General features: G+C 43.9%; 4 protein-coding genes and 3 non-coding genes across 7 annotated transcripts; 2 read left to right on the plus strand and 5 right to left on the minus strand.

Annotated features, from left to right (window-relative positions):
- Positions 1-1785: 1785 nt before the first annotated feature.
- Positions 1786-7022, minus strand: hrob (homologous recombination factor with OB-fold). Its single transcript, XM_076995777.1, has 10 exons — positions 6766-7022; positions 6508-6561; positions 5122-5991; positions 4810-4893; positions 4155-4292; positions 3598-3706; positions 3000-3085; positions 2687-2809; positions 2392-2587; positions 1786-1945 (listed from the first exon to the last, which is right to left on the minus strand). Exons 1-10 carry the CDS (start codon positions 6775-6777, stop codon positions 1896-1898), a joined length of 1722 nt encoding a protein of 573 aa, XP_076851892.1. The 5' UTR covers positions 6778-7022; the 3' UTR covers positions 1786-1895.
- A 902-nt stretch (positions 7023-7924) lies between these two features.
- rps11 (ribosomal protein S11) lies at positions 7925-10198 on the minus strand. The gene is made up of 5 exons (XM_076995786.1): positions 10115-10198; positions 9248-9382; positions 8971-9046; positions 8581-8710; positions 7925-8133 (listed from the first exon to the last, which is right to left on the minus strand). The coding sequence occupies exons 1-5, from the start codon at positions 10127-10129 to the stop codon at positions 8010-8012; spliced, it is 480 nt and encodes a 159-aa protein (XP_076851901.1). The 5' UTR covers positions 10130-10198; the 3' UTR covers positions 7925-8009.
- On the minus strand, positions 8407-8491 carry LOC143508989 (small nucleolar RNA SNORD35). The gene has a single exon (XR_013129565.1). It is a non-coding gene; the product is annotated as a small nucleolar RNA SNORD35 (small nucleolar RNA).
- Positions 9129-9213, minus strand: LOC143508988 (small nucleolar RNA SNORD35). The gene has a single exon (XR_013129564.1). It is a non-coding gene; the product is annotated as a small nucleolar RNA SNORD35 (small nucleolar RNA).
- On the minus strand, positions 9452-9532 carry LOC143508991 (small nucleolar RNA SNORD35). The gene has a single exon (XR_013129568.1). It is a non-coding gene; the product is annotated as a small nucleolar RNA SNORD35 (small nucleolar RNA).
- Positions 10199-10319: 121 nt separating the features above from the next.
- On the plus strand, positions 10320-12058 carry LOC143504279 (uncharacterized). The gene is made up of 6 exons (XM_076995788.1): positions 10320-10888; positions 11041-11077; positions 11187-11355; positions 11568-11634; positions 11722-11766; positions 11861-12058. The coding sequence occupies exons 2-6, from the start codon at positions 11068-11070 to the stop codon at positions 11876-11878; spliced, it is 309 nt and encodes a 102-aa protein (XP_076851903.1). The 5' UTR covers positions 10320-10888; positions 11041-11067; the 3' UTR covers positions 11879-12058.
- Positions 12059-19220: 7162 nt separating this feature from the next.
- baxa (BCL2 associated X, apoptosis regulator a) lies at positions 19221-26767 on the plus strand. Its single transcript, XM_076995830.1, has 6 exons — positions 19221-19314; positions 22288-22336; positions 22435-22593; positions 23546-23681; positions 24867-24971; positions 25136-26767. The coding sequence occupies exons 1-6, from the start codon at positions 19272-19274 to the stop codon at positions 25232-25234; spliced, it is 591 nt and encodes a 196-aa protein (XP_076851945.1). The 5' UTR covers positions 19221-19271; the 3' UTR covers positions 25235-26767.
- The last annotated feature ends 590 nt before the right edge of the window (positions 26768-27357 follow it).

The following is a 27357-nucleotide window of genomic DNA, read 5'->3' on the forward strand; positions in this document are numbered from 1 at the left end:
TAAATATACAGTCCAACTCTGTGACTCATTTTAATAACAAATGGAGTAAGTACTGTAGGGGAAGCGTTTTATACTCTATTACAATATCTGGATTAGAAACATCAGGGGTAGCATATATCGATAGACTATGTATCATGTGAATAATGCTACCAGTATAGAATCATAGTGTAAGAGACTATTTGTGGCATTTGATGAAGATGAAAAATAAAAAAGTGTTTTTAGCCGCTACGTAGCAGAGCACAACGTCATGCCTCGCGGAACGACGACATACTGGAATATGATGATAAACTTTATTTGAAATAAACTGTGGGGTTATTAAGCTACAGTAAAACGCGTAAAAGAGTCGAAGTCTGAAGACAAAAGACGGCCTTCACAATAACTGCAACATAGTTAGTGTCATAGGTCCGCCGGTCATAATGAACACGAGTCGCCCCCTAGCGACACCATAATGTCTTGCAGATTCAATTGCATTGGATATAAGCGTATTGTGCATTTATGTGAGGACCACTGCTCACATGGACATATCAGGTAGTAGCGATACGTTCCTATCTGTCCATGCAGGCGTATCTGAGCTCTTTCCTGCATCCGATCCTTTGTGGATTCCTTCGCCGTGGCAGACAGCTGTGGGCCTTCCGTCATGCAAATGCCTTAATAAGGCATCTCAGTTGGGCTTATGACTGTAGTTTAAGTACAGATTAGCCCTCCTCGGCCTCGCACGTAACGCATTTCGTTATGTAAAGTGGAGCTTGTGAAATATGCAGCTAGGTTACATTTAGATCTCTTCTGTTGGAGGTGCACAAACTTCCCAATGAAATTTGAGTTCTGCGTCACACGGGCTACAAATCGCATCCGCCATGCATCATGAGGTTGTATTACTAGTTTGTGGGGTTGTTGAATGATCTCAACTGAAACAGCTGGGATGGAGATTAATGCTCGCAAAATGTAATAAAAAGACTTATCTTGTACAGTGTCATTATTATAAAGGCTAAATAATCCTGATAATGAAGATCGTGAGAGTATTGTGAGCGTCTAACGCTTCCCTTTTGCACGTCACGTTGACGTCCCACGAGGACTGCTTCTCAGAAGCGTTGAGCTTTAAGTAATAAAAAACGGATTCAGTCGCAGCTTCCACCTCCACCTGTTAGCACTTTAGAAGATCCTCTTCTCTCACCACACAACATTTCCTAAAAGACTGCTTCGACCTACGCGTCTACACACCGGGCCAGCAGCAACCGAAAGGACACGGCGTGCACAGTGGAGGGCGGACGCGACACTTCACATCGATAATAACGAGATACGCGCGGCCGACATGCTTGTGAACACTGAATACGTAATTATGCCTTCATAACTTCACGACTTGGGAGGGAGGGATTCAGTTCAAGCCAGAGATGTGGAGGTGTGCGTGAGAATCAGGCTGGTGCTGGACCACAAATGAAACAGCAGTGCCTGGAGCTCACCCACTGCACCGTGAGCTCACACACTGAACACATTCTACCTTCATAGGTGCAACAGGCTGGACCAGAGTGCATCTTGAAGTTCAGGAGCACAGGCCGGGATGTCCTCACAGAGCCCGGCCCGCATGCAGAGGGCAGCAAGACCTGATGAAGACCCACCCAGACCTGATGAAGACCCACCCCTCCCATCAACTTGGGCCTCCACGGATCTTGATGAACAGGTTGGTGCTTATAAAACAGCACCCTGATAGTGGCGTTCAGCTGATGTGGCATGTTTTATTCCAAGTGAACTGCTACACCCAATCAGCATTGTAGAGGAAGCAAAACAACATTCAACCATAAAGATTTATTCATGTTTTCTACATAAGGTTTTTCTACAGCACTTGCATATCCCACACACACACACACACACTCCTGTAAGTGTTCAGAGGATGTGATCAGTCAGGTACTGTACGAGTCAGGTAACTCCCAAAGAAGCTCATCCAGATCATCTGTAAGAGGACAAGGAGACACACACACACACACACACACACACACACACACAGAATTCAATCCAAAATTAAAAGGCAGCTTAAAGCTTTCGTGACTGAAATGGGCATTACAATGAATCATCTGGACTAGCAAATCAAATATTCAACCTGCAGGACTCATTCCATCTTTTCAAAAGGCAAGCACACAATTTCAGATTGATTTTCAGATAGAGGAGTAAATGTGTCCTCTGCTGCCCCCCCTCTTTGGATTTATGCAACTGCAACATATCAGAAAAGTTCAATGACTGGGACAAACTTGTCCTTGCATGGAAGTGCAAGAATAAAAACGATCGGTCTCTATACTAAGAACAAGTTCACTTTAAATATACATGGCTACTTTATTGTACAAACACACACACACACACGCTTACACACACACACACACACACACACACACAAAACTCTACCTGCTTCCCACAGGGCTTGCTCCATGTCCTCAGGCCCTGAAGAAGGTTGGACCCCTTTTTGAACAGGAACAGTAGTGTTGGCTGGGACAGCAGTCTGCTCATTCTGCTTATCCTCCTCATCGTAACGCAGCTCCATCTGAGATACAGGGCCCCCTAGTGGCCTGGAGGAGTCATGCTCCAATAACCCAGCAGGTTCCTACACTCATACAACACAAAAGTCGTCCCATCCATTCAGCGACAGCCTTTATTTTGAGGATGCATCATGTTACTATAAAGAGGAGACCCGGCCACTGACCAGCACAGGCTGGGTCAGCAGGGTGGAGGCGTGGGAGACTCCATCGGGGGGGTAGATTCGGAGCAGGTTATTGGGTGTAACATTCAGGTAGTGGTTCCGGTGGGATGGGGAGAACACGCCTACCTGTATTGAGAGAGGGCGGAAAACATCAGAGGAAAGGCGGCCCATCCTACCACACACACTTAATGTTCAATGTCAACAGTTATGCAAGTCATTTGAATAGGGAGTGGCTCATTTGAGTGGGGGCTACATCATTTGAATAGGGAGTGGCTCATTTGTGTGACTCATTTGAGCGGTGGTGACGGTACATTACTTGTTTGAGCAACAGCACAGCACCAGTCTTCAGCTCCCCCTGTCTGTCTTCCAGCAAACGCCGATGAACAGTTCCCTGCATCTCCCCTGGAGATCAGTAAGAGGCTGAGGTTATGAATATGTATGAGATCAGTAAGAGGCTGAGGTTATGAATATGTATGAAGTCGGACACAGAACAAGAGAGCTAACAAAGTGCCCAAAGTTTAGTCGCATAAGTTAAATAGCTGTCTTACGGTTACCCAGGTAACTAAGGTCAGAGTTACCTGGGTAACCGTGCTGAATAAAAAAGTTCCTTTTATCGAAGTCCATTTTCATACAATTGAAATGTCATCAGCAGTCCTGGGTGCCGTGCTTCATGGGGATTATAAATGGTCAGGCTATGGTTTGCATCACTTCTGTATTATATTGATCCATCCCTTTGTATTAGATTGTTTCCTCTGGCGCCTACAAAGTCCCAGCATGCATCAGGGTGAAGTGTGTGACTCCACCTCCAGCCAGGAGGACAGAGGGACAAACTGCTCGTAGAGCTGTTAAGACCTCCACCACAGCCATGGCATCGGCGTGCGTGCGTGTGTGTGTGTGTGTGTGTATTCCTTCACCTGTGGGGTCCCTGAACACAGCCTTGGCATCGGCATGTGTGTGTATGATGCTCTTGAGAACCACGGCCATGTTGGGGACCTTATTTCTAGACAGCTGTCTGAGGGCCGCCTGAAAGAGGAGACGAGAGGTGTTAATGAAGGAACAGGCAAGGCCAGCCAATCAACACCGCATCCATCACCCTCGTGAATAATTAAACAGGAGTCTGCTGTTAACACTGCGTATGGCACGTCAGGAAAGCACACTGATATTCTAATGAGGTGTGTGAGCACGTCTGACAATGTTGGCTGTAATCACCGTTAGCAAAGAGCCATTTATCAGGCCGATTCTAGACACTGCTGTCTTGGGTGGCGCACGCGCACACACACACACACTCCATTTATTTCTGGACTTTGAAGATTAGGAACAGGTGAAACACACTACTGATAAAAGCACTTATGCCAATCAGGAGGAACCGGGAGGAACCGGGCGTGCTGCCAAACGTTGAGTGTGTGAGTCTGGGAGAAGCACTCACTTCCGTTTGACATTCAGCACATTAAGTGCGAACGCTCCCACTTACCTTCCGCAGCACCATCACGATGCTGTACGAATGCAGAAAGCACAGCGGGTTCCTCTCGTCCAATCCGAGCTCGGCCTTCATGGCGGCCCACACGCCCCCACTGAACTCCTCTTCCTCGCTCACTGGAGGACCTGGGACCTGTTTGCATGCACAAACACGCTCAGGGCGTCTGGTAGCAGACGAGCGCCCACCAATGTCTCCCAAAGACGCTCTTAGCGCATTTTAAACACGTATTCAAAAGTTTACTTTAAAAGTAGAAATCAACTACTGGCCGAGTTATGATGGTTTTACCGCACACTCTTTAGAGGCAACAGATGGCGTAGAGCACGCGCGAAGATATGAACATGGAATACGGACACACGGGAAGTGACGGACATCTATTTGTCATCCGAGGCTACCAATATTCAATTATAATCAGTTATTATAATGACTTGGAGCAGCTGTCTGCACTGGAGTGACGCCCGTTAAGCTACAGAGAGATCTGGCCGGTTATCGTTCTCCCCGAAGCACTTGAGACGCTGCTCAAACATTCACGTGTGTCAGACCTTCACCATACAAACACACATGCATAATTGCTCTAACAAATTTGGTCCATGTGTAGGGCTGTACGGAGAGGCAAAAGGTGTGTGTGTGTGTGTGTGTGTGTGTGTGTTACCTCATTCCGCAGGCGAGCCACCGCCCCATGTGCTGGGGTCTGTGGAGCTGTCACAACAATGTCATCCAGACTCCGCCCACTGAGCTGGGACAACACACAACACAACACTCACATTAAAATTTTCATCTTTTCTCAAGAGACTGCACTATTTTTATGCAACAAGTTTCCATGGCAACAGATGAATGTCTTTGTTACACTCGAAATAAAGAACAGTGCAGAACACATGTGGCAGTTGCTAAAGGTGGAAAGTAAAGACACATGGGGAGGGTTCACACTGGAGTGTTCCAGCCAACCAGCACATGGGGCTCACACCTGCTGGGGCAGCGCCCCCGCCGGACCAGGGAAACGCCGCAGCCTGGCTCCAACCGCATCACTCCGGGGCCTCTGTGGGGTCTTATTGGCAGCAGACACCAGCTGGACGACGTGATTGGTTAGGAGAGGTGCGTGGAGGGGGCAGGGCGTGAGTGTGGGCGATGGGGTGGGCGTGACGGCCTGGAACAGAGAGGCCGGGTGACGCCGTGGCTGTTGGGGTGTAGCGGGCCTCATCTGCCCCAGGGATGGGGCTCCCATGGGCTCCACGGTCACCGGTCTCCATGAAGTGCTCCTCTCTGGTGGACAGCGTGGACTCTGATAGGGGGCATTACTCCGGGGACCGAGTGCAGGGGAGTGTGTTGCACGGATACAGGGCTGCGGCTGGGGCAGGGGTCTCCCCGTACACGTCCTCATCCTTTTAGCTGGGGAGGCGGAGTCAGGCTGAAGACCTGAACCAGGCTGGGGCCAGTCAGCCCCCCGGAGAACACGTTCCTCCAGCTCCTGCAGATCAACATCCCAATCGTCAAAGTCATCCTGAGGGGGAGGGCGTGTGTGCAGGCCACTGTGGGCCACTGGAGGAGGGTGTGGCTGTGCGGCAGGATGGAGAGGAACTGGAACATTGCCTCCACCCAAAGGAGCTCGAAGAGCATTAGTGGCGACGCGAGGAACCGTGGAGGAAACCAATCCACAGTTGGAGTATCTCCCTATATCTCTGATGGGACTTGCTTCTGGAAGACAGACATGTGGCGAACCACTGTCCTGGACTGCAGCAGGGGACGTGGACAGTCCTGGCATGGAGGCAGGGAGGGGTGCAACCAGTGGTCCAGAAACAGAGGCAGGAACAGGTATCCAATCAGCTGCCAGCAGATCCTTCATCAACACAGACAACACAAACAGGTTAGACTCACAACTGAGTGAAAATCAAAGACACAAAAGGGTGTAGGTTTTGATCTCAGCATGTTTGAATACACTTTGCTGACACATTTATTGAAGTCTATTTGTGATAATTCATTTTACATATTAGACAGAGATTCAATTAAATTTCATTTAAATCTGAAATTCTTCATATACACTATAGGGTGCCCTGGACCCGTCCTGTAGAAGTACAGCCCTGCAGACGTTCGGTCCAACTATAATCTAGCACACCTTGACTTCAATATTCAGATTAGAGTAGATGCGGTGGAGGGTCTCCAGGTCCACTGTGCGGGTTCAGTATGACCTGGTGGTGCTGAAACACACCTGACTCTAATCAACAGGTAGCTAGCTAACGTTAGAGAGGAAAATCTCCAAGAACTATAGTTTTCCTCCGGAGCAACAATGTGCCAAACTGTGCATTAAAGCAGCCCATAGATAACCCAGATGTGTGTGGAGGCCACATGTACACACTTCATCCTCGCCGTCGTCTCCAACGCTGAAGAGGCCGCTCCACTTGTTGCAAGCCTGAACAACACAAAATGGAAGAGGAAACGTATAACGGCACTTCATAGATAGTTAGCTACGGCTATTTCATGGCTTGAATTCGTATTTAAGTTATTATTAGTGCAAGAAACGAATAAATAAAACATGGTGTGTTGTCTTAGTTGACCGTCCTGGCTAGTTATATCGCTTGCTGGCTAACTAATGAACGTCTGCGCAGCTTCTTACCGTAGTTGTCATCTTTTCAGTTTAGTTTAGACTTTAAAATGAAACCAATGACGATATATAACCTTTGCATACGAACGCTGCTTAACGAAGCATAACTCTAATTGTATGTCAAAACGAAAACGCACACTAACAGATCGACTAATATTCGGATAAGTAGTTGTTCACTGTGGCGCCGCTACATTCAAACGTGCGCTGACGAGACACTGGGGGCGTTTACGTTTGGCGCCAGCGCCATCTGCTGTTCATCAATACCAATTACTTCCTGTACAACCTTTAACGAGAAAACCACGGTCATTTCCGCTCTTGAATACAGAAACGTCTTAAAACTTAAGAAAACGTTTCAATCTGAACATATTACCACGCTTTATTTGCAGTAATGTAAAACAGATACCTCTATCAGTATCTTGCATGAACTGTTCAGTGCCACATTTTTTCATCTGTGACTATACGATCACATGAATTCAGCTACTTCAATAGTCTGCAGGCTTATTCATTTTCTACAAATATTTTGGACGATAAAAATCTTTACTTTTGGTCAGTTGAGAAACTTTAGGAATCTCCCCATGTACATGTTTACATATCAATGATCAAATGTCAGACCCATCCAAACGTGGTTGTGGCTGTATTAAATTTGCCCCACTTCCATTTGAAGAGCCGACACATTTCTGAACCATGGTTGAATAGAATAACTCAATGTGAACAATTATACCACACAACTGCAGGAAACCTGGAACTTATTCAGTAAGAAAAAAGCTGTTAAATTGCCAAATTTCATAGTGTGTGCTTGTGTAAACAAATTGGTGACCAGCCAAATACCTTTTCCAACATGCTTTTTTAAACACATGGTTTAAATCCCCCACACCAAAGCCACCTGCAAGTTCAAGCTCATATTTATGACCTATTAACATTTAATTTGGCTAAGTGAATTTTACTAAATAGATTTAATGAATTACAATACATTTATTAATCTTAAGTTGATATACCTGTCCAAGTTCACCAAGGATCAAAGTGCAATAATTACAAAGTATGTATCCACTAAGGAAATATTTGTCATATTGAAGTACGTCAAATACTCTGACCTTTTCAACACGTTACCAAGAAAGTCAAACACCATTATCAGCAGAGCCCAAATAACCCAAGGAAAACAGCAACAACTTGGAAAAATGTACTGAACAGCTTTAATTTCTTTTCCACATGTTATGGCAATACATCCTTGTAGAGGAGAAGTCATCAGCTGATCAGTTCTAGAACTTCTGGAACTGTTTCTTGGCTCCGGCCGCTTTTGTGACCTTCAAAACGTTGAACCTCACCGTCTTGCTGAGGGGTCTGCACTCTCCGACTGTGACAATGTCACCCACAGTCACGTCCCTGGAAGAGATGGAGCACAGGAAACCACTTCAGGACTACAGAAGCAAACAGTCAGCCCCTGAAGTCCCTGGGAAAAGAGCCTCACCATAGTATAGACATGAATATAGCCACTATGATGTAATACACCCCCTTTCTTTGCTTTGAATATTTCCATTCTGACCATCACATAAAAATTGTAAGTTACAGGACCAAACAATAAAAGAGCCTGTAGGATTTCTAGAGCCATTATGGTGGGTCTTGAACACAAGGGGGTTGTTCCCCCGATCGAAACTGAAAGCTGCATCAGTCGTGCCATCTGGCAATGTCGTCAGAGCCTCAAAGACTAGGAAGACCATCGTGAGAAAACGCATCATATGCAGCTCACTATCGCAACTATGAGGTCAGATCAACGTCAGGCTAGTGGTACAGCCAATGAGACGAGGAAGGCGGTGCGAAAGGGACATTTACCTGAAGCAGGGAGAGATGTGAACAGACATGTTCTTGTGCCTCTTCTCAAAACGGTTGTACTTGCGGATGTAATGCAGGTAGTCACGTCTGATCACGACGGTCCTCTGCATCTTCATCTTGGTCACCACACCTGCAGAGTCAAGTATACTTGGTCATAAATGTTGATTGCCAAGCAAGTCATAACTGAGGGCTTTAAAATGTGAACCTGAGAGCTATGTATCACAATAAAGGATTATAGAACACCCCCCACCAAATGGCTCAGTAAAGCCACAAAGCACCCCAAGGACTTGGAAGACCACACTGAGAAGATGACAGCATTCCAGACAAAATCCACTCAAAAAGGGAATTTGCTAAAACGCTCCTACACCATAGGCAAGAGCACAAACTTACCAGAGAGAATACGGCCTCTGATAGACACATTTCCAGTAAATGGGCATTTTTTGTCAATGTATGTGCCTTCAATTGCCTGTAAGAGTTAAACAATGCAACATTGTAAATTTAAAATGCCACAATGTCAACACATGCAAACATGACAAGTAATTGTGGAAGGAACTGCATCAGCTAAGCCATAAGGCATTAACCTCAGAGCCCCAGGGGCTCAGAAGACCATCGTGAGAAGAGACATCATTTGCAGTCAGGACACGGCATTGCATGCGGAGGACCTCACCTCTCGAGGGGTTTTGAAGCCAAGGCCGATGTTCTTGTGGTAGCGTGGGAGCTTCTCCTTGGTGCTCCCTTCAGCAACTAAAACGCGCTTTTTGTTCTGGAAGATGGTGGGCTGTTTCTGGTAGGACCTTTCATTCTGCGGTGGAAAACACATGTCGTTTTGAACAAGTACATTTGAAGGGCTTGTTGGCAGTAGTGTATTGGCTGGGGTGCATCAGTGAGCCGTATGAGGCAGTGTCGTCAAAGCTGCTGCTTGGAAGACCATCGTGAGAAAGCATCACTTGCACACAGTGTGTGTGTACTGAGGTGGGCGAGTAGCGGTCAGTAAAGCGGAACTGTAAATTGTAAACGCGAGATAAACTATACAAAAGTTTATAAAGTTCGTATTTGAAGCCACTGCTGTATGCTCTCTCTCTGCGAAATAACTCCCAACAGTCTGACCGTAAGGGAACCAGTCGAGCACACTCACTGTTGACCTACCGTTGACTAGCCATGAGGCCCCGAACGAATAAAATAACGGACTGTAACGGATTCACCTTTACATGGGCAATGGTTTCTCTCCTAATAATTCTCTAAAAGTCCTGAAATGAGGCCCAAAACCCCGACAGAAACACACAAACTGTGACCGGTCGCCCCGACACGCCAGCAGCGGCCCTCGAGCTTGCGCTCCGCTGCGTTTAGCTTAGCAACTACCGACCATGTACAAGGGGGGTAAAATCACCCAAATCCGTTCAATTGTGCTACATTCAACTGTGTTACGTATACATGGAAACTTCACGTTCGTACTCGCCAAAACAATTTCTAATGAACCTTGTTTTTTAAATAATATATATGGTTTTTCGGTACCACGCCGTCTACCCGAACATACCTGAGCGTCCGCCATCTTTGCCAGCCGAGTCGTAAAGAGAACTACACATGCGCGAGACCGCCGGAAGAGCGCGACGAACGGAAACTGCGCAAAAGCAGAACGGAAATGGCGCAAACGCAGCACAGTACTTTTACAGTGATGTTAGTAACTAATGCGCTATATTAATATTATACCAAAACACCAATAATATTTAGCAATAATGCACAATTAAACAGTTATAAATGTATATACATTATATACAATAAGTAAATAGATTGATAACTAAACCGAATTTCTAATAGATAATCCAGTAAGAGATTTACATTTACTTTTTTTAAGATATAAAATGTGACGTGGGATATAACTGTTTTTGTTTAATGCTTGTGGAAAATGTAGTTCTTCCTAGGACATCTGGGGGGTATTCCAGAAAGCGGGTTTAACAAACTCCAAACCTAACCCTGAACTCCGAGTTGACTTACCTCACCACGTCGTACTCAGAGTTTTCAGTTCCACAGCAGCTGATCAGAGTTAGGTTACTTAACTTTGAGTAGTTTGAAGCCAGCTGAGGCGCGTTCACGGTTACCTATAAACAGGCGTTCTCAATGGCGCGCTGAAACAGAGATTGACCATGGAAAGGAATGAGGTAAAGAACAAGGCATCATATTTCACCTCCATTGAGCAGGAAATATTAATGTCTGCGTATGCAGAGTATGAACTCATATTCAGGCATAAAAGCAATTCCACAGCAAAGCAAAGGGTGTCAGCTTGGGCAAAAATTGCTGACAGAGTCAATGCGTGAGTTAAAATAAAAATAAAAAACCTACAATACACTTGGTGAAAGGACATGGGAAAAATATGTTAATAGTTGTTTAAGTTAATTGTTATTATTATTTAAACATTTTTATTTGTCTTGATTTGTACACTTTTCTTTTTTTTTATTAACCTAGGTGTAATCCAAGTAGGATTAAGCACACATGGCAGCAAGTAAGATGAAATATAAAAACATAGTCTAAAGTGGTATGACTTGTACAATACCTAATGTTGTTACTTTTATCAAGCTCCGTTTGCCCTACAGTTGATTGTGGTTTTGTAGCTAATAGGAAAAAGGCTGAGGTAAGAAAAACAGGAGGGAGCCACAATCATCGCCTTTTACCCAGGCAGAGGAGCTGGCACTTTAACAGAACAGTGGAAGGCCCATCACTCCTGGAATCACTGGAGAGAGCTCATCTGAGCCATCAACCACCCAGGACACACCTCCTTATGTTAGACATGTTCATTACATTTATTAGTTCATGGTTCATAAACCGTGAACTGCATTGATATTCTTAACATGTTTAATGCCTTTTGCCCAGTGATGGGTGGTGTGGTGTAACTAAATGAGTCTCCTCCTGCAGTTGTAAGTTATCTTAATGTTTCTAAATCTTACTTGATGTGTATAAATGTGTTTAACAAAAAATCTAAATTCCTGTTGCAGGATGATGATGAAACAATCTCTGCTGCCTCAGAATGTGAGGATCCTGGGAGGCCTATGGAGGTACAGTGTGAGTATATGTTGAATATGTTGATCATAGGATTTCATTTGATTAAACATGGTAATGTGTGTGACTGTCAATGCGACTGGTGCTCAGGAATCTGATGAGGAACCATCCACCTTCAAAGCTCAGCTTGGAGCAGTAAGAATGCTTATGTCTCAACAAATATCAAAACTATTCAGAACACAAAGCTATTTATTTGTGCATAACATGGTAATTTTGTCTTTCTTTCAAGATGGCTGTTCTAGATTAATACAAGGTTCACCTAAAAAAACAAATTGAGAAGTGTGATCTTCAAAAGGAACACCCAAATCTGCAAATAACAGATAAGACTGGAAATTGAGTTGCTGGAATATAAATTAAAGGTGGGAGTAGTTGCTATGAGTATATATCTGTTTTTAACAATAATAAGGACAAATTCACTTGGCATTGTTTTTCTTCAGGAAATAAAGAAATCATAAACACAATTTAAATTGTCCTCGGTTTATATTGTAGAGGGCAGATGGGGGAGGAAACTGGGGGTGAGGAGGGCTTGGGAAATCAATCAGTGAAATAGTGATTACAGATTGAATTCCTGACTATTTGACCATGTCTGTGTTCAGGAGAATCTACACGAGGTTCCTCATCATTTATTTTGGGTATGGCAGGATGTTGTGCAACACCACACATGCCACTATAATGTCACATGCCCTCTCTGGGGTGACCCTGAGCCCCCGCAGGCACTGAAACCTGGCCTTGAAGATCCCAGTCATCATTTGAACCCTTGCTCTTGTTCTAGCATGACTGTGGTCCAGGTGCAGGATCTGAATAGGATTCATGAGGTCTAGGGCAGGCAGGGATACCCTCTGTCTCCATGAAGGAGGCCATCAGTGTCCTATAATCGCACTAGGGTTTGTAATGATTTAACTATTACACTGCATGTGAACAACCAGAGCCGGAGTGGCTAATCGGGAGATTCGGGAGGATTCCCGATGAACACCGGCTCATATCAATCTCTAGTTTGGGCCGATTGGGAGGGAAAAATAATTTTGGGCCGGATTTGGGCATGAAACTCCCGGGCTGAAAAAGGGGCCCACTCCTGCAGGCCTACCCTGTTCAAATTTGTTCTACAGTGTGGAATCATGCATGGATCGTGGCTATCTGGCTTCAGCATTTGTGATGAGGTGGGAAGCATCACATATGATCTTGATGGGAAGAACGGTTAGTTACAATAGCTACGTTATTTTTGTTACCATTAGGGTCGAGAGTACAGAGTAATGGAGGAAGTGAAAGAGAGGTAAAGAAGAGAGTGCAGGCAGGGTGGTGTGGATGGCATAAAGTGTCTGGGGTGATCTGTGATAGAAGGGTGTCTGCTAGAATGAAAGGAAATATCTATAGGACAGTAGTGAGACCTGCTATGTTGTATGGACTGGAGACAGGTGAAGGAGATGGAGGTGTCTGGGATGAAGATGTTGAGATTCTCATTTGAAGTGACAAGGAAGGATAGGATCAGAAATTAGTTTATTACAGGATCAGCACATGTAGCATGTTTTGGAGATAGTTAGAGAAGCTAGATTGAGATGGTTTGGACATGTACAGAGGAGGGTGGAGAGGTATATTGGTAGGAGGGTCTTGAGAATGGAACTTCCAGGCAAGAGGAGGAGAGGTAAACCTAAGAGGAGGTTTATGGATGCAGTGGTACAGGATATGAGAGTGGCTGGTGTGTCAGTGGAGGACACTCAGGACAGGGCCAGATGGAGGACTTTGATCAGCTGTGGCGACCCCTAAACGGGAATTGCCGAAAGAAGACATTAATGCTATGGATGATTTTGTTTATGTAATCGCCTTCATGTTCTTATGGTGCCGTAATAGGTAGCATATGGGTTCCATCAATGCAGCCAATCACTCTAGGAAATACTTAAAATGTAAACGGAGTGAAGTTCGTTATATATTGCTTCTCTTTTGCTTAATTTCTTTGTTTGTTTGAATGAAAGACAAACCAATGATGCTGTGGAATTCCTCTTTGATGTCCATAACTGGCTTATGCCCAGGAAACACCATAAAACTTGGCACTAGTTGTTTTAATGCCAGACATACTTTTCGGATAGACCGACATACAGTAGCTTTGCTGACAGGTTCCGCATCTCCTACACTATAAAGAAAACTTCCACTAGCCAAAAAAAAACGAAGAGCGATGTATAAACATCTGGAGAGAATTGAGGGCTAATCCGCGATTTGAAATGTGACGGTTCATAATGTTATGGATGTAAGTAATGGATTGTGCTGAAAAACGATAACGTTCATTAAAAAAAATAATCCGAATGATAAGGCGTTCCCGATGAAGAGCTCGGCGAATAAACTGAGCTTCAATATCCGCATGATCTCCGAGGAAAGGATGACGTGTTTGTAACTCGGGTTTAGGTTCAACTTAACCTGTCAGCGAACAGGGGGGTATTCCAAGAAGCGGGTTAAGCGAGAAAACCGGGTAAGTTAACTCAGAATTCACGGAAACTCGAGGTTTTCCGTTCCAGAAAGCAAGCTTAAAGAGAACCTGAGTCAGTTACTATAGCAACTTGTGCTCTGAAGCTAACCTGCTCGCTGGCAGGTTAACTTGGACCTGAACCAGAGTTACAAACACGTCATCATGACGTGTCCTTTCCTCGAAGATCATGTGGATATTGAAGCTCAGTTTATTCGCCGAGCTCTTCGTCGGGAACGCCTTATAAAACCCCGAATAGACATAGGCCTACTATCATTTTCGGATTATTTTTTAATGAACGTTATCGTTTTTCAGAAGAGCACATATAACTAGAAAGTAAAGTTTGTGAACAAACTTTAAGTTGGCTTGACAAAGCTTGTTGTAACAGCATGAAGACAATGTTAAGTATGTTAAATGATAATAGTTGGTCCCAGAAATGCCTAGTAGTTCAATAAGGACAGAAAATATAGTTGTTTTATCTTACCAGCTGAAACAGTTAAAAAATCAATGGTTTCCTATGGGAGGATGGAGGGATGAAAACGAATGAATAGAAGAAAAAACTGTTTAAAACCATGCAAGACCATATTTAGTATATTTACAGTTGAGTGAGTACAGCAGTTTTAGTTGTTCTATCTATACATCTGGTGGAGTTATAAAACCAATTGAATCATATGGGAGGATGGAGGGATGAATGAAATGATAGAAGGGAAGGATAGACAAATGGCATCAATATGATCTTCAGTACAGTGACAGGCATCAGCTATTGAGTAATTTCACCAAGTTTGATCACTGTATCTTGAAAATTAAGGCAGTTAGTAAATCAATGGGTTACTATGAGAGTATGGAGGGATGAATGAAATGATAGAAAGGGAGGATAGACAAATGGCATCAATATGATATTCAGTGCGGTGCTAGGGATCAGCTACTGAGTCATTTGACAAAGTTTGATCACTGTATCTTGAAAATTAAGGAAGTTATAAAATCAATGGTTTCCAATGGGAGGATGGAGGGATGAATGAAATGATAGAATGGGAGGATAGACAAATGGCATCAATATGATACTCAGGGCGGTGTTAGGGATCAGCTACTGAGTCATTTGACAAAGTTTGATCACTGTATCTTGAAAATTAAGGAAGTTATAAAATCAATGGATTCTTATGGGAGGATGGAGGGATGAATGGAATGATAGAATGGGAGGATAGACAAATGGCATCAATATGATATTCAGTGCAGGGCTATGGATCAGGTAGTGAGTCATTTCACCATGTTTGATCACTGTATCTTGAAAATTAAGGGATTTTTAACATCAATGGATTCTTATGGGAGGATGGAGGGATGAATGAAATGATAGAAGGGTAGTACAGACAATTGGCATCAATATGATATTCAGTGTAGTGCTAGGGATCAGCTACTGAGTCATTTCACCAAGTTTGATCACTGTATCTTGAAAATTAAAGCAGTTAGAAAATCACTGGTTCTCAATGGGAGGATGGAGGGATGAATGAAATGATAGAAGGGGAGGATAGACAAATTGCATCAATATGATATTCAGTGTAGTGCTAGGGATCAGCTACTGAGTCATTTCACCAAGTTTGATCACTGTATCTTGAAAATTAAGGGATTTTTAAAATCAATGGATTCCTATGGGAGGATGGAGGGATGAATGAAATGATAGAAGGGTAGTACAGACAATTGGCATCAATATGATATTCAGTGTAGTGCTAGGGATCAGCTACTGAGTATTTCACCAAGTTTGATCACTGTATCTGGAAACTTAAGGGAGTTATGAAATCAATGTAATCCTTTGGGAGGATGGAGGGATGAATGGATGAAAAAAGAATGAATAGAAGAAAATAAAAAGCTGTTTTAGACCATATAACAGCATATTTATCATATTAACAGTTGAATCAGTACAGCAGATTTAGTTGTTCTATCTATACATCTGATTCAGTTATAGCAGTGGTTTTCAATGGGAGGATGGAGGGATGAATGGATGATAAAAGAATGAATAGAAGAAAAAAAAGCTGTTTTAGACCATATAAGACCATATAACACCATGTTTAGCATATATACAGGTTAGTCAGTACAGCAGATTTAGTTGTACTATCTATACAGCTGATGTAGTTACAAAATCAATGTATTTCTATGGGAGAATGGAGGGATGAAAAAAGGATGAATACAAAATGAGTGGTGAAAAATAGTTTTATCTTTACTGATATCAGACCAGATGTACTATATCTAGTGATTTTGGTGGTAATAGCATATAAAACATACGAGCTAGAAGGCAGTGAAAAATGAATAGAAGTGAATGGGTGAAAAAGAAGGGATGAAAAAGAACGGATAAAAGAGTGATAGAGTTGTGAAAAGTTGTTGTTTTCGTTCTTTCCATCACTGGACCATGCATGTCAAGTTTGGTGGATTTATCTTGAAATCTGACAAAATGAGAACAGTTTGAAAATTGGCCCCATGAAAGTCTATGGGAAAAATGGCTCGGTTGGAGGCATAAAAAGGGTGGATGCAGGTGGTGTATCTTTCTAAAAAGCACAAGCAACTCCTTCGGGTATGGGGCGGAGGTTCCTACAAAGTTTGGTGGTTCTATCTTAAAAGCTGTCGAAAAAATAGCGTTCTAAATTTTTAGGTGGAAGAATAATAATAAGAAGAATAAGAAGAACAGTAAGTTGGCTTTGCAAGCCAACTTAACTATAACACATATGTGGCGGGTCTGCTCAGACTGCAACTACGCCACCCCTTAGATTAGGAGGAAGGGGGCCTCCCCTCTAGGCCACTCAGCTAAATGAGTGTATAAGCCAGCCAATAAAACACATCGACCACGAGAGATGTTTAAATCACAACATACATTTTATTTTAATAAATTACCACAGCGAAGATATCTAAAAAACACTCAATAATAACTTTACTCTGTGTGGAATTCAGTAACATATGTAAATGTTTACTTTCAGTGCCGACTACGGGTGCAAAACACAGCGTGGCCAAGGAAATGTCTCAACCAACGGAGTCCTCACACCATACCAAATTAAAACAACCAACACCACCGCACACCATTCAACTAACCACAAATCAACCAAAGATCGCCCACAGCAACCCCACACATCAAAATGACACTCCAAAAAGAGAAAAGAAAGACACGCTAGAACACCCGGGTGGTCCACTCCTTGGCCACAAAACAACGAAAATAGCAAAAACACAAATAAACAACCTCATAGTCAGCAACCTATAGCATAGTATTACAATGTTAATCGGTCATTCCCGTATCCAGATCCCAACACAGAGAACAATTTAAACAGGTGGCTCCGCGCTACACTAACTGTCTAATTTCTATCATTTATAAAACACATAAAATAGTTGTAATTTAAAAGGGAGAAAACAGTGGCCCGCAAGCACCAAGCAACGCGATCCCGCCCCAGAAAGCACGCCGCTGCCGACGTTGACACCCCAACGTGCCGCAAGCGAAATGCTCCCGCAGTTGATCCAGTTACACTTATTCTTTCGTCGCCCTTCGGTAGCAACTCCAGCCAGCAAACCAGCATAGGCTACACCAAACTCTTCCCACGACGATGATGCCACGGCCAACCAGCGTAGATCAAACTCTTCCCACGGCGATGATGCCACAGATCAAATCAAATCAAAGTTTATTTGTTAAATAAATTATTTGTTTATTTATTGATAAAGTTTATTTATCACAACACATGTCACAAAGCGCTTTACAGGATTTAAAAGGTTAACAATACTATGGGTCCAGAACCCTAATGAGCAAGCCAAGGCGACAGTGGCGAGGAAAAACTCCCTATGAAGACTCAAAAGGGAACCCATCCTCCATTGGGCGGCCCGTTAACACACAAATTACACAAAATACAGACAAATACACAAGTCACACACAAATCACACAATCAGACTAAGTAAAGGTAAAAATGAAAGTTCTGGGTTTTGATATTGTCACTGTAAATGTCTGTTGATGAACGCCAGGCTTTCATTCCATGTCGGAGCAGCGATGCTGGTATTGTAGGCTCCGACTGCAATGTTACTCTCCAGGTGAACCTCGGAGAAAAGATACGAGATGTAGTAACTATGTAACAGATTAATCAAAGGCCAAACTAAACAGATAAAGTTTTTAATCGAGTTTTAAACATTGAGACTGTGTCTGAGTCCCGAATAGAGGCAGGAAGATTATTCCACAATTGTGAAGCTTTAAAAGAAAAGGCTCTTCCACCTGCTGTGATCTTTTTGATCCTAGGAACAGTTAATAACCCTGCGTCCTGCGAGCGAAGTGAACGCGCTGGGTTATATTGTTCAATAAGTTCACTAAGATAGTCTGGAGCTAAGCCATGCAGCGTTTTATATGTTAATAAAAGTATTTTATAGTCAATACGGAATCTAATTGGCAGCCAGTGTAATGACGATAGTACGGGACAGCGAACCAGCACGAACCAAACTCTTCCCACGGCGACAATGCCACGGCCAACCAGCGTAAATCAAACTCTTTCCACGGCGATGATGCCACGGCGAACCAGCACGAACCAAACTCTTTCCACGGCGATGATGCCACGGCAAACCAGCATGAACCAACTCTTTCCACGGCGATGATGCCACGGCCAACCAGCGTAAATCAAACTCTTTCCACGGCGATGATGCCTCGGCAAACCAGCACGCTTCTGCCTTAGACCTAGTGGATCTAATCCCACCTAATTGGGCTCACTCTTATTGCTCCCCTAACGTCACGGTGCACTCTCAGCAACAACAATATTATGGTCTTTCAGCCATACCACACATATAACAGAAGAGCGCATATAACTCCAGTTCTGGCCTCTCTACACTGGCTCCCTGTGCATCTCCTTCAGAACGCCATCTTTTACTTCATTATATAAGGTTGGAATGGCAGTTTGGGAGATAAAGGTTTTCTTTGGCAGTTCACACTGCTGGTCAAATCTCAGCTAGGGCTGCCCACCGCTCTGGGCACGAGTGATCCACAGCCCCCTAGTAATCACTAGTGTGTGTGTGTGTGTGTGTGTGTTCTAACTGCACAGATGGGTTAAAAGCGGAGGACAAATTTCGATTGTGGTGTAAAAATCACAATTGACAAAAAATACGGCACATTATTGAAAGTCTTCTTCCTGCCAAAACAATCACGTGACATGAGGCGGAAGTCGGCGGCAATATTTTTTATGTTAATATGGCAGCGCCAGCGGGTGAAGGCGATGTGGCTGAGTGTCGAGGTAATGATCTTCCAGCACATGTTTAACGAACTGTCCAGTTATCCTGTAGTGTCAGGTTAAACAATCTATGTGTTCGCTGTGCTTATATGACTGATATGTGCGAATAATCGTTTTGTGTTACATAATTTGAACTGTTGTTAGCAAGGTAGCTAGTAGGCTAACTTGGCTAGTGGTGTAAGAACACAGGAGAAACATGCCCGCACATATCCCCCCTGCGCCCTGGGGCTCATCTTCACGCCGCTGGCCTACCAGTGCTGCGTTACAATGCCGTGCCTGTGCCGTACACCACACGTTATTGACCGCTCACCACGCGTTATAACTCGCGCGCGCAGCTTATGTTGATGTGGAGAGAGGTGACATCATCGTTGTCTCAGTGTAATTACGTTAGCTGCGCAGCTAGCGGGAGCGGCCGGAACAGCCCATAACGGCACAGCCCATAACGGCACAGCCCATAACGACACAGCTGCCACAGCCCATACCGGCACAGCTGCCACAGCCCATACCGGCACAACCCATACCGGCACAACCCATACCGGCACAGCCCATAACGGCACAGCTGGCACAGCCCATAACGACACAGCCCATAACGACACAGCCCATACCGGCACAGCTGGCACAGCCCGTAACGACACAGCCCATAACGGCACAGCTGGCACAGCCCATACCGGCACAGCCCATAACGGCACAGCCCATAACGGCACAGCTGGCACTGCCCATAAAGGCACTGCCCATAACGGTACAGCCCATACGGCACAGCTGGCACTGCCTATACGGCACAGCCCATATGGCATGGCACAGCTGGCACAGCCCATACGGCACAGCTGGCACAGCCCATATGGCACTGCCCATACGGCACAGCTGGCACAGCCCATACGGCACAGCTGGCACTGCCCATACGGCACAGCACAGGCGGCGCGGCACAGCCAGGGGCTCTGAACAACAGGCGTACTTGTGTTTTTGTGTGTCTGTGTATTTAATAAATCAAAACGCTAATAGAATACAATTATTAATTGTATAAGTATAAAAGAGTAAGAATTATTGTTTGAAACCTGTTTGCTAGTTACAACAAAACCTTTCAGCTAAATATTGAATTTTAATGCAAGAACCTTTTATAGGGTTTTTTCCTACAAACGTCTTCACTGATGCTAGTCGAAGTAGGTTAGTTTGTTAAGCAACTTTTTAAAAGATAAATCATTGTTGTTTAGAAGTCAACCGGAAATTTTGACAGCAGACATCTATCAAATCATATTTTTACTATTGCTTTACTATCACGTCTTATAACTAGGGCATGGCTGTAACCTTTTCGTCCTATAAATTATGTAATGTTTGGTGATAATACGCCGGTCAAGGTAACCTAAAATGCCAGACTGATCAAGAGAACTTTAATCTTTGCACTTTATCTTTTAATACATTTGAGCAATCGATCCAATGTTACCATGTGTATTTCTCAGGAAAATATCTGTACCTCTCATTACAAATATGTATTTTACTGTCATATGGAATAACCATATTGGTGAAGGAACGATTAACCCCCAGGATGAGACATCCTTTTCAAAACAGCTGCTGCTATCTCGATGGTGACTCAATGCGGTTATCAGTGGAAACATGTGGTTTTCTTTTCTATTTGCTTTATGAAAGAAACCGAAACTAAATGTTTACATTGCTGTATGCTCCTATGTGTTTCCTTTCATGCATTTCGTTTTCTTTTTAGTGTGAAGCACCATGTCAGTGTAAGGCGTTACCAAACTCTCTGCTCTCTCAGAACACACAGGTTTTAAGCTGGCCTAGTAGAACAGTTGCTAATGATAGACAGATTTTGATCCACAATTCTCATGTACAAACCGGATTCCAAAAAAGTTGGAACACGAAACAAATTGTGAATAAAAACTGAATGCAATGATGGAGGTGCCAACATCTAATATCTTATTCATAATAGAACACAAATCACAGATCAAAAGTTTGAACTGAGAGAATGTATCATTTAATGGAGCATTGATAACAACTTGGGTTATCCTTGTCCTCTCTGGTCCGGATGACATGGCGTCCCAGTGTTCCATAAAGAATTTCAAATCGTGACTTATCTGACCACAGAACAGTCTTCCATTTTGCCACACTCCATTTTAAATGACCCCTGGTCCAGTGCAAACGTCTGAGCTTGTGGAGCTTGCTTAGAAATGGCTTCCTCTTTGCATTGTAGAGTTTCAGCTGCCAACGGCGGATGACACGGTGAATTGTGTTCACTGACAATGCTATCTGGAAGTATTCCTGAGCACATTCTGTTTTTCCTTGACAGTGGCGTTCCTGTTTGAGGTGCAGTGACGTTTAAGGGCCCGGAGATCACAAGCATCCAATAGTGTTTTACGGCCTTGACCCTTACGCACAGAGATTGTTGCAGATTCTCTGAATCTTTTGACAATGTTATGCACGGTTGATGATGATAACTTAAAAGTCTTTGCTATTTTATGCTGGGTAACACCATTCTGGTACCTGCGCAGCTTTCTGCACAACAATGGTGGAATTGGTGAACCTCTCACCATCTTGGCTTCAGAGAGACACTGACATGCTGAGAAGCTCTTTTTATATTATGTTGTCAATTGACCCAATTAGTGTAAATTGGGCTTCCAGCTATTCGTTTCCTTTTTCTAGCCACTTATTGCTACTTGTCCAAAATTTGTTGACACTGAAATTTTGAATCAACATATTTTTCCTTTAAAATGTTACATTTACTCAGATTTACTTTTGATCTGTCATCTATGTTCTATTATGAATAAAATATTGACATTTGCCATCTCCACATCTGTTTAGTGTCCCAACCTTTTTGAAATCCGGTTTGTAATTGACATGAAATTCTCCAAACATTTTTTGTGTTTTGATGAACATGTGATTTGATTTTCAGCTAGGGTATGTGACCTTCTCTCTATCTCTCCACATGCAGTGTTTTATGTATGCATGTTTTCTGTCTTCCATTTAAAGGCATCGCCAATGACCAAATACTAGAAGTAGGATCAGCACTACTGAAAGAGTAAGTGCCTTGTTTCCTGTCCTTTTGTTGACCCCTCCCTCTCCCTTTAGTTTGCCCCTCCCCCTTCCTGCCATCTTAACTCCCTGACTCTCCCCCAGCTTCATCTATGAGCGGATTCGTCGTCACGGGGACAGCAATACCACAGTTACCAGGGGTCAGTTGGGTGGGACAGAGCTATGTGACCCCAGCCATAAGAGACTAGCACAGTGTCTTCAGCAGATCGGTGATGAGCTGGACAACAACGTCCAGCTGCAGAGGTGAGAGTGATGCCTGGCAGACATATATTCATTAACATATTATATCAACATATCAGCATATTCCTGCTGGTACACAATAAACTAACACTTTAATTAGACTTTTGTTCACTGTGAGAACCTTTAAAATTTGTATGTTAATAACCCCTGCTCTGATTGGCTGCCTCCTTGGCAGGCAGTTGAGATGGACGTCATAGAGTGTGTGGTAGAGAGCTGATCAGAGTGGGAAGAGCATTAGTTAGATGTGACCTTACACCCAGACAAATTAAACTAGTAGATACGTATAAAATGATATTTCCACAACAGTGGAAATGTTACATTGCACAACATTTTACATTTACGGCATTTGGCAGACGCCCTTATCCAGAGCGACTTACATTTTTATCTCATTTTTTATACAAGTGAGCAGTTGAGGGTTAAGGGCCTTGCTCAGGGGCACCTCAGTCATGGCCTCAGGTCTGGGAATCGAACCCACGACCCTCCGCTCACAAGATCAGTTCCCTAACCACTAGGCCATGACTGCCCTACCTGGCACAACTTCTCACCTGGAGGATATCGTGACTAGCCAAATGTGATTTAGTTTATTATGCCTGTTTTGACCCGTTGTAAGATGTTGCTGTTAGATCCATGTTCTTTATGACCCATAATAACATGATCAGATCACGGGTTAAAGTGTGTTCCTCTAATGCCTGTGTTCTTCTACAAGCAACTGCTAATGGCTTATTTAGGCAGGTTGGTATCTGTTTTGTTTGTTTGTTTGAAACAGTTCAGCAGCATTGTCTGTTATGTCAGAGCTCCTCACATTATAGGAACCTTATTATACATTCAGCATTGTTCTTGATCCATCTGTGTTAAGTCATTCTTGCCAGTAGCAGTTGGATTTCTCGTGGGCTCAGAACTGTCCACTGGGTGGCAGTGTGCTGGAATTACAGTTTGAGCCTCTCTTGTCTGACAGTATGATAAACGACTCTGCACTGCAGCCCACCAATGACGTGTTTTTGAAGGTGGCCTTTGAGATCTTCTCGGATGGGAAGTTTAACTGGGGCAGAGTGGTGGCCCTTTTCTACTTTGCTTGTCGGCTGGTCATCAAGGTGAGTAGACCTATGGGACAGGACGTGGTTCACTTGAGCTCTCACTCTTTCCCCCATACACAATGAGGCCTTCTGTGTCACTGTACACTACTCACAAAAAGTTAGGGATATGTCGCTTTCGGGTGAAATTTCTAGAAAACGTAAAAAGTTCACGCTACGGTGATAGGTGAAAGTAGGGCATTTAAGTAGAAGCATACAATGGTGATCTCCTCATTGCAAACAGTTTATTACAACAAAAGCCAACAGTGGTGTCCATACCCCAACAAAAATGTTAATGTCTCAGTCACCGTGCCATTCACAAAGTTCTGTATTGACTAGACACACCTGCCCACACCATAACACCACAACCACCACCAAAGACTCGTCAGGTGACAACAGTGGCTGATGCGTACAGCTCTCCTTGATGTCTTCAACATCATTGGTGGCCATTATTTCTGTTCAGTGTGAATCGATTTTCATCGTTGAACAGCACTGAGGCCCACTGGTCCCTCGTCCAGCGTAAATGCTCCCTGGTCCATGCAAGACGACACCTGTGCCTGGTGGTGTGGTCAGGTACCCGTGCAGGCAGCCTAGCACGCAGACCACTCTGATGTAAACCGCTTCGAATGGTCCGACATGACACTTGGGTGCCTCTCACCTCCCGTAAATGTGTCTGGAGTTTTGTGGCATTCCTCATCCAATTCCACAGGACACTGTTCACAATGAAGCAGTCACCATCGTGGGATGTGGGCAAAGGACGTCCACTTCTATGCCTTTCTGTGACTCTTCCTGTTTGAAGCCTCACAATGGCCAAATACTGTCGAACACTTGTTAGGTGTCGTCTTGGTCTCACGATGTCTGTTTAAAAAGCAGTGCTAATTGGACCAGTAAATGTCTTGGTTGATTCATGGATCAAACACCTGTATTTTGCCATTAAGCATTAAGTTGTGCAAAAAGTACTGAAACATTGAACAGTTGGACAAGTTTAGAGAAGGTCACATTAAGTTCACATGTAAATGTTATAGAGCATTTTAGGTTCATCCTGCAATTTCACCCCAAAGTTTTTGTGAGTAGTGTATGTTTCTCTGTATAATTGTGACCTCCCTGGCTTCCTCTGTCATTATATGCTGTAATATGCATTATATGCCCTGTCACCTCTGTCTGTCTGTCTGTCTGTCTGCCTGCCTCTCATTTAACAAATCTTAGGCTCTTCTAACAAAAGTTCCTGACATCATTCGAACCATCATCACCTGGACTACCGACTACTTGCGTGATCATGTGATTAATTGGATCAGGGAGCAGGGAGGCTGGGTAATTATTTAATGGATTTTTGTCTCCTCCTACTTGGATTTGAGATGCCAGTGATTATATAATAAATGCTAATTTGTGTTCAAGGACTAGATTATATGAAACCTTTTTGTATCAGTCATTGTTCTCTCTCTCTCTCTCTCTCTCTCTCTCTCTCTCTCTATCAGGAAGGAATCCGCTCCTATTTCGGTACACCTACCTGGCAGACTATTGGTGTCTTTCTGGCTGGAGTTCTCACCACTGTGCTGGTCATCCGCAAAATGTGAAGAGGAGATTGAAAAAGGAAAACAGATTGAGGGCACGGGGGGGGGGGGGGGGGGATCGAGATAGAGAGGGGGGGACATACAGGCAGAGCTTATAACAGGACCTGACGTGGTGAGGCAGGGAGGAAGAGGGGGATGATGATGGTGAGTGGAGGGAGGTGTGACTGGGAGTGGGTGAGCATTCACTCCCTGGTGATGGCGATGGAGCCAGGCGTGCGGTGAACCTGCTCTGGGCGTCCTGGGCCTGCCGATCTCTGTCCAACACACTCAGACCTCAGCCACACATGCACTGAGTGAAGCCTCAGAGGGCCGTGGGGGTTCTGAGGCTGGCGCCTTTTTAAAGCTATTTATTTTTGTTTTCAAGCGAACAAAATGGTGGAGCTTTGTTTTTTGTCTTCATATTACTGCATCGATTGATTAGATATGTAAAGCGGTTTGTAGTCTGTTTCTATATGTAGATTAGATATGTAAAGTAGGCCGGGGACTGTTCCTGCACTAAGGTTAGGTCTGCCTTCCTATTGGAGTCAGACTCCTCTACCAGTGCATCAGTAGGAATGCACAGCGATTGCACATGGCTGGGTTAAATGGAGAACTTGTGAAGGCTTTGTAATTGCTTAAAAAGCATGCCGTCATTATTTTACCTCATAAAATTATTATTATTTGGTTTGTTTCCTTTTCTTTATCAACCCTCTAGAGTTTGAATTCATAGCGGTGGGCTCCTGAGATTCTCCACTCTCTCCCTCCTCCTTTCTTCTTCCTGCGTTCTTCATTTCCTGCTGTTCATCTCCTCCAGCCTGGGTGGGGGGGTGTGGGTGGGTAGGTGTGATTATGCTTTTGATAGGAAGGTTTCATAGGGGTGTTTGCAGCATGACCGCCAAGAGGACCTAACGTGATATGACGGTCTGCTGAGCCGGGAGCCCTCGGGCAGAGGGGCAGTGGATTATCCTCCAGCTCACTGTAGCTGTGAGTCCCAAAACCAGCACTCAGCCAACTTCTGCCTGTGGTGTGATGGGAACCGGAACAAGATTGAACTGGACTGGGAGTTCTTCGGGAACCAGAGTGGACTTTCAAATTTAGACATTTCTTGAACAAAGTTTGGAATGACGATTGCCTGTCAAGTTAACAAAAACGGCAGATTCTCGATGGTGTTAGCTGCAAACTCCCCTTGGTGGAGAAGTGTGTGTGTGGGGTGTCCACATTTAAAAACAGTCCGATACATCACCTCTCTTAAGCATGGTCTTCTCAGTACTGTACATTTTTCCATGGCTGGTGCCAGCTGCAATCATTTTTGATACACATTTTCCAATTTGTGTGTTTGGATAAAGTATTGAGGTTTTTTTTTCTTTTCCTTATGTTGACAGTGCCTTGGTCTTTTTACTCTAAATCACTTTGATATTCACCTGATTTTTCATCTTTTTCTACATCTTTGTATAATTGTATGATCTGAATCGTTGCCCTTAAACTGTTTTCTTGCTGTGAGCCCACTGTTTTTTCCCACAAGTCATAATAAGAAATAAAGCATTTTTATGGATTTCATTAATGTGGATGGTGAATTATTTGTGGTTTGAAGCTCAGTTTTTAAGGTGTTCCAGGTTCACGTCATCGTGACTCCATCTGTACCCATTCTTACACTGGAACGGAGCCATTGGTTATCCTGCATGTTCCTGTTTACATAGTTACTATTAATAAACATTATATACAGTTTACTCTCCAGGTCACTATTGATCTTCCAGGATTATCTTGGTGATTTCCTGCCAATTCATGTTTTCATTTATGGATTATTTGAAGACTTCTGTTGTGTTGGTTTCCCTCACACACGTCTGATGCAAGGTTTGACGTTATTTCAAAGGCCCATTATCAGGAGACTGTTCTAGTGTTTGGGTGTGGTTCTCCTGGAACGTGCTGCCAGTGACCTAAAGAATGAGGATGACTGACAATCACATATATGGGCTCGTTAGACATCCCATAATTAAATTACAGCCCCTACGGTCTCCAGGCTACAGGCTTTTCACACTGAGTCCTCATGTGTGCCTGTGCAGACGAGCGTGTTTGTGAGACACGGGTGATTAAGGGGACCTGGCTTGCAACTAATGTTTGTTCCAGAAGTTTTCAGATTTTCCATTGAC

Source organism: Brachyhypopomus gauderio, chromosome 2 (assembly GCF_052324685.1).
Source record: "Brachyhypopomus gauderio isolate BG-103 chromosome 2, BGAUD_0.2, whole genome shotgun sequence".
Taxonomy (NCBI): Eukaryota; Metazoa; Chordata; class Actinopteri; order Gymnotiformes; family Hypopomidae; genus Brachyhypopomus; species Brachyhypopomus gauderio.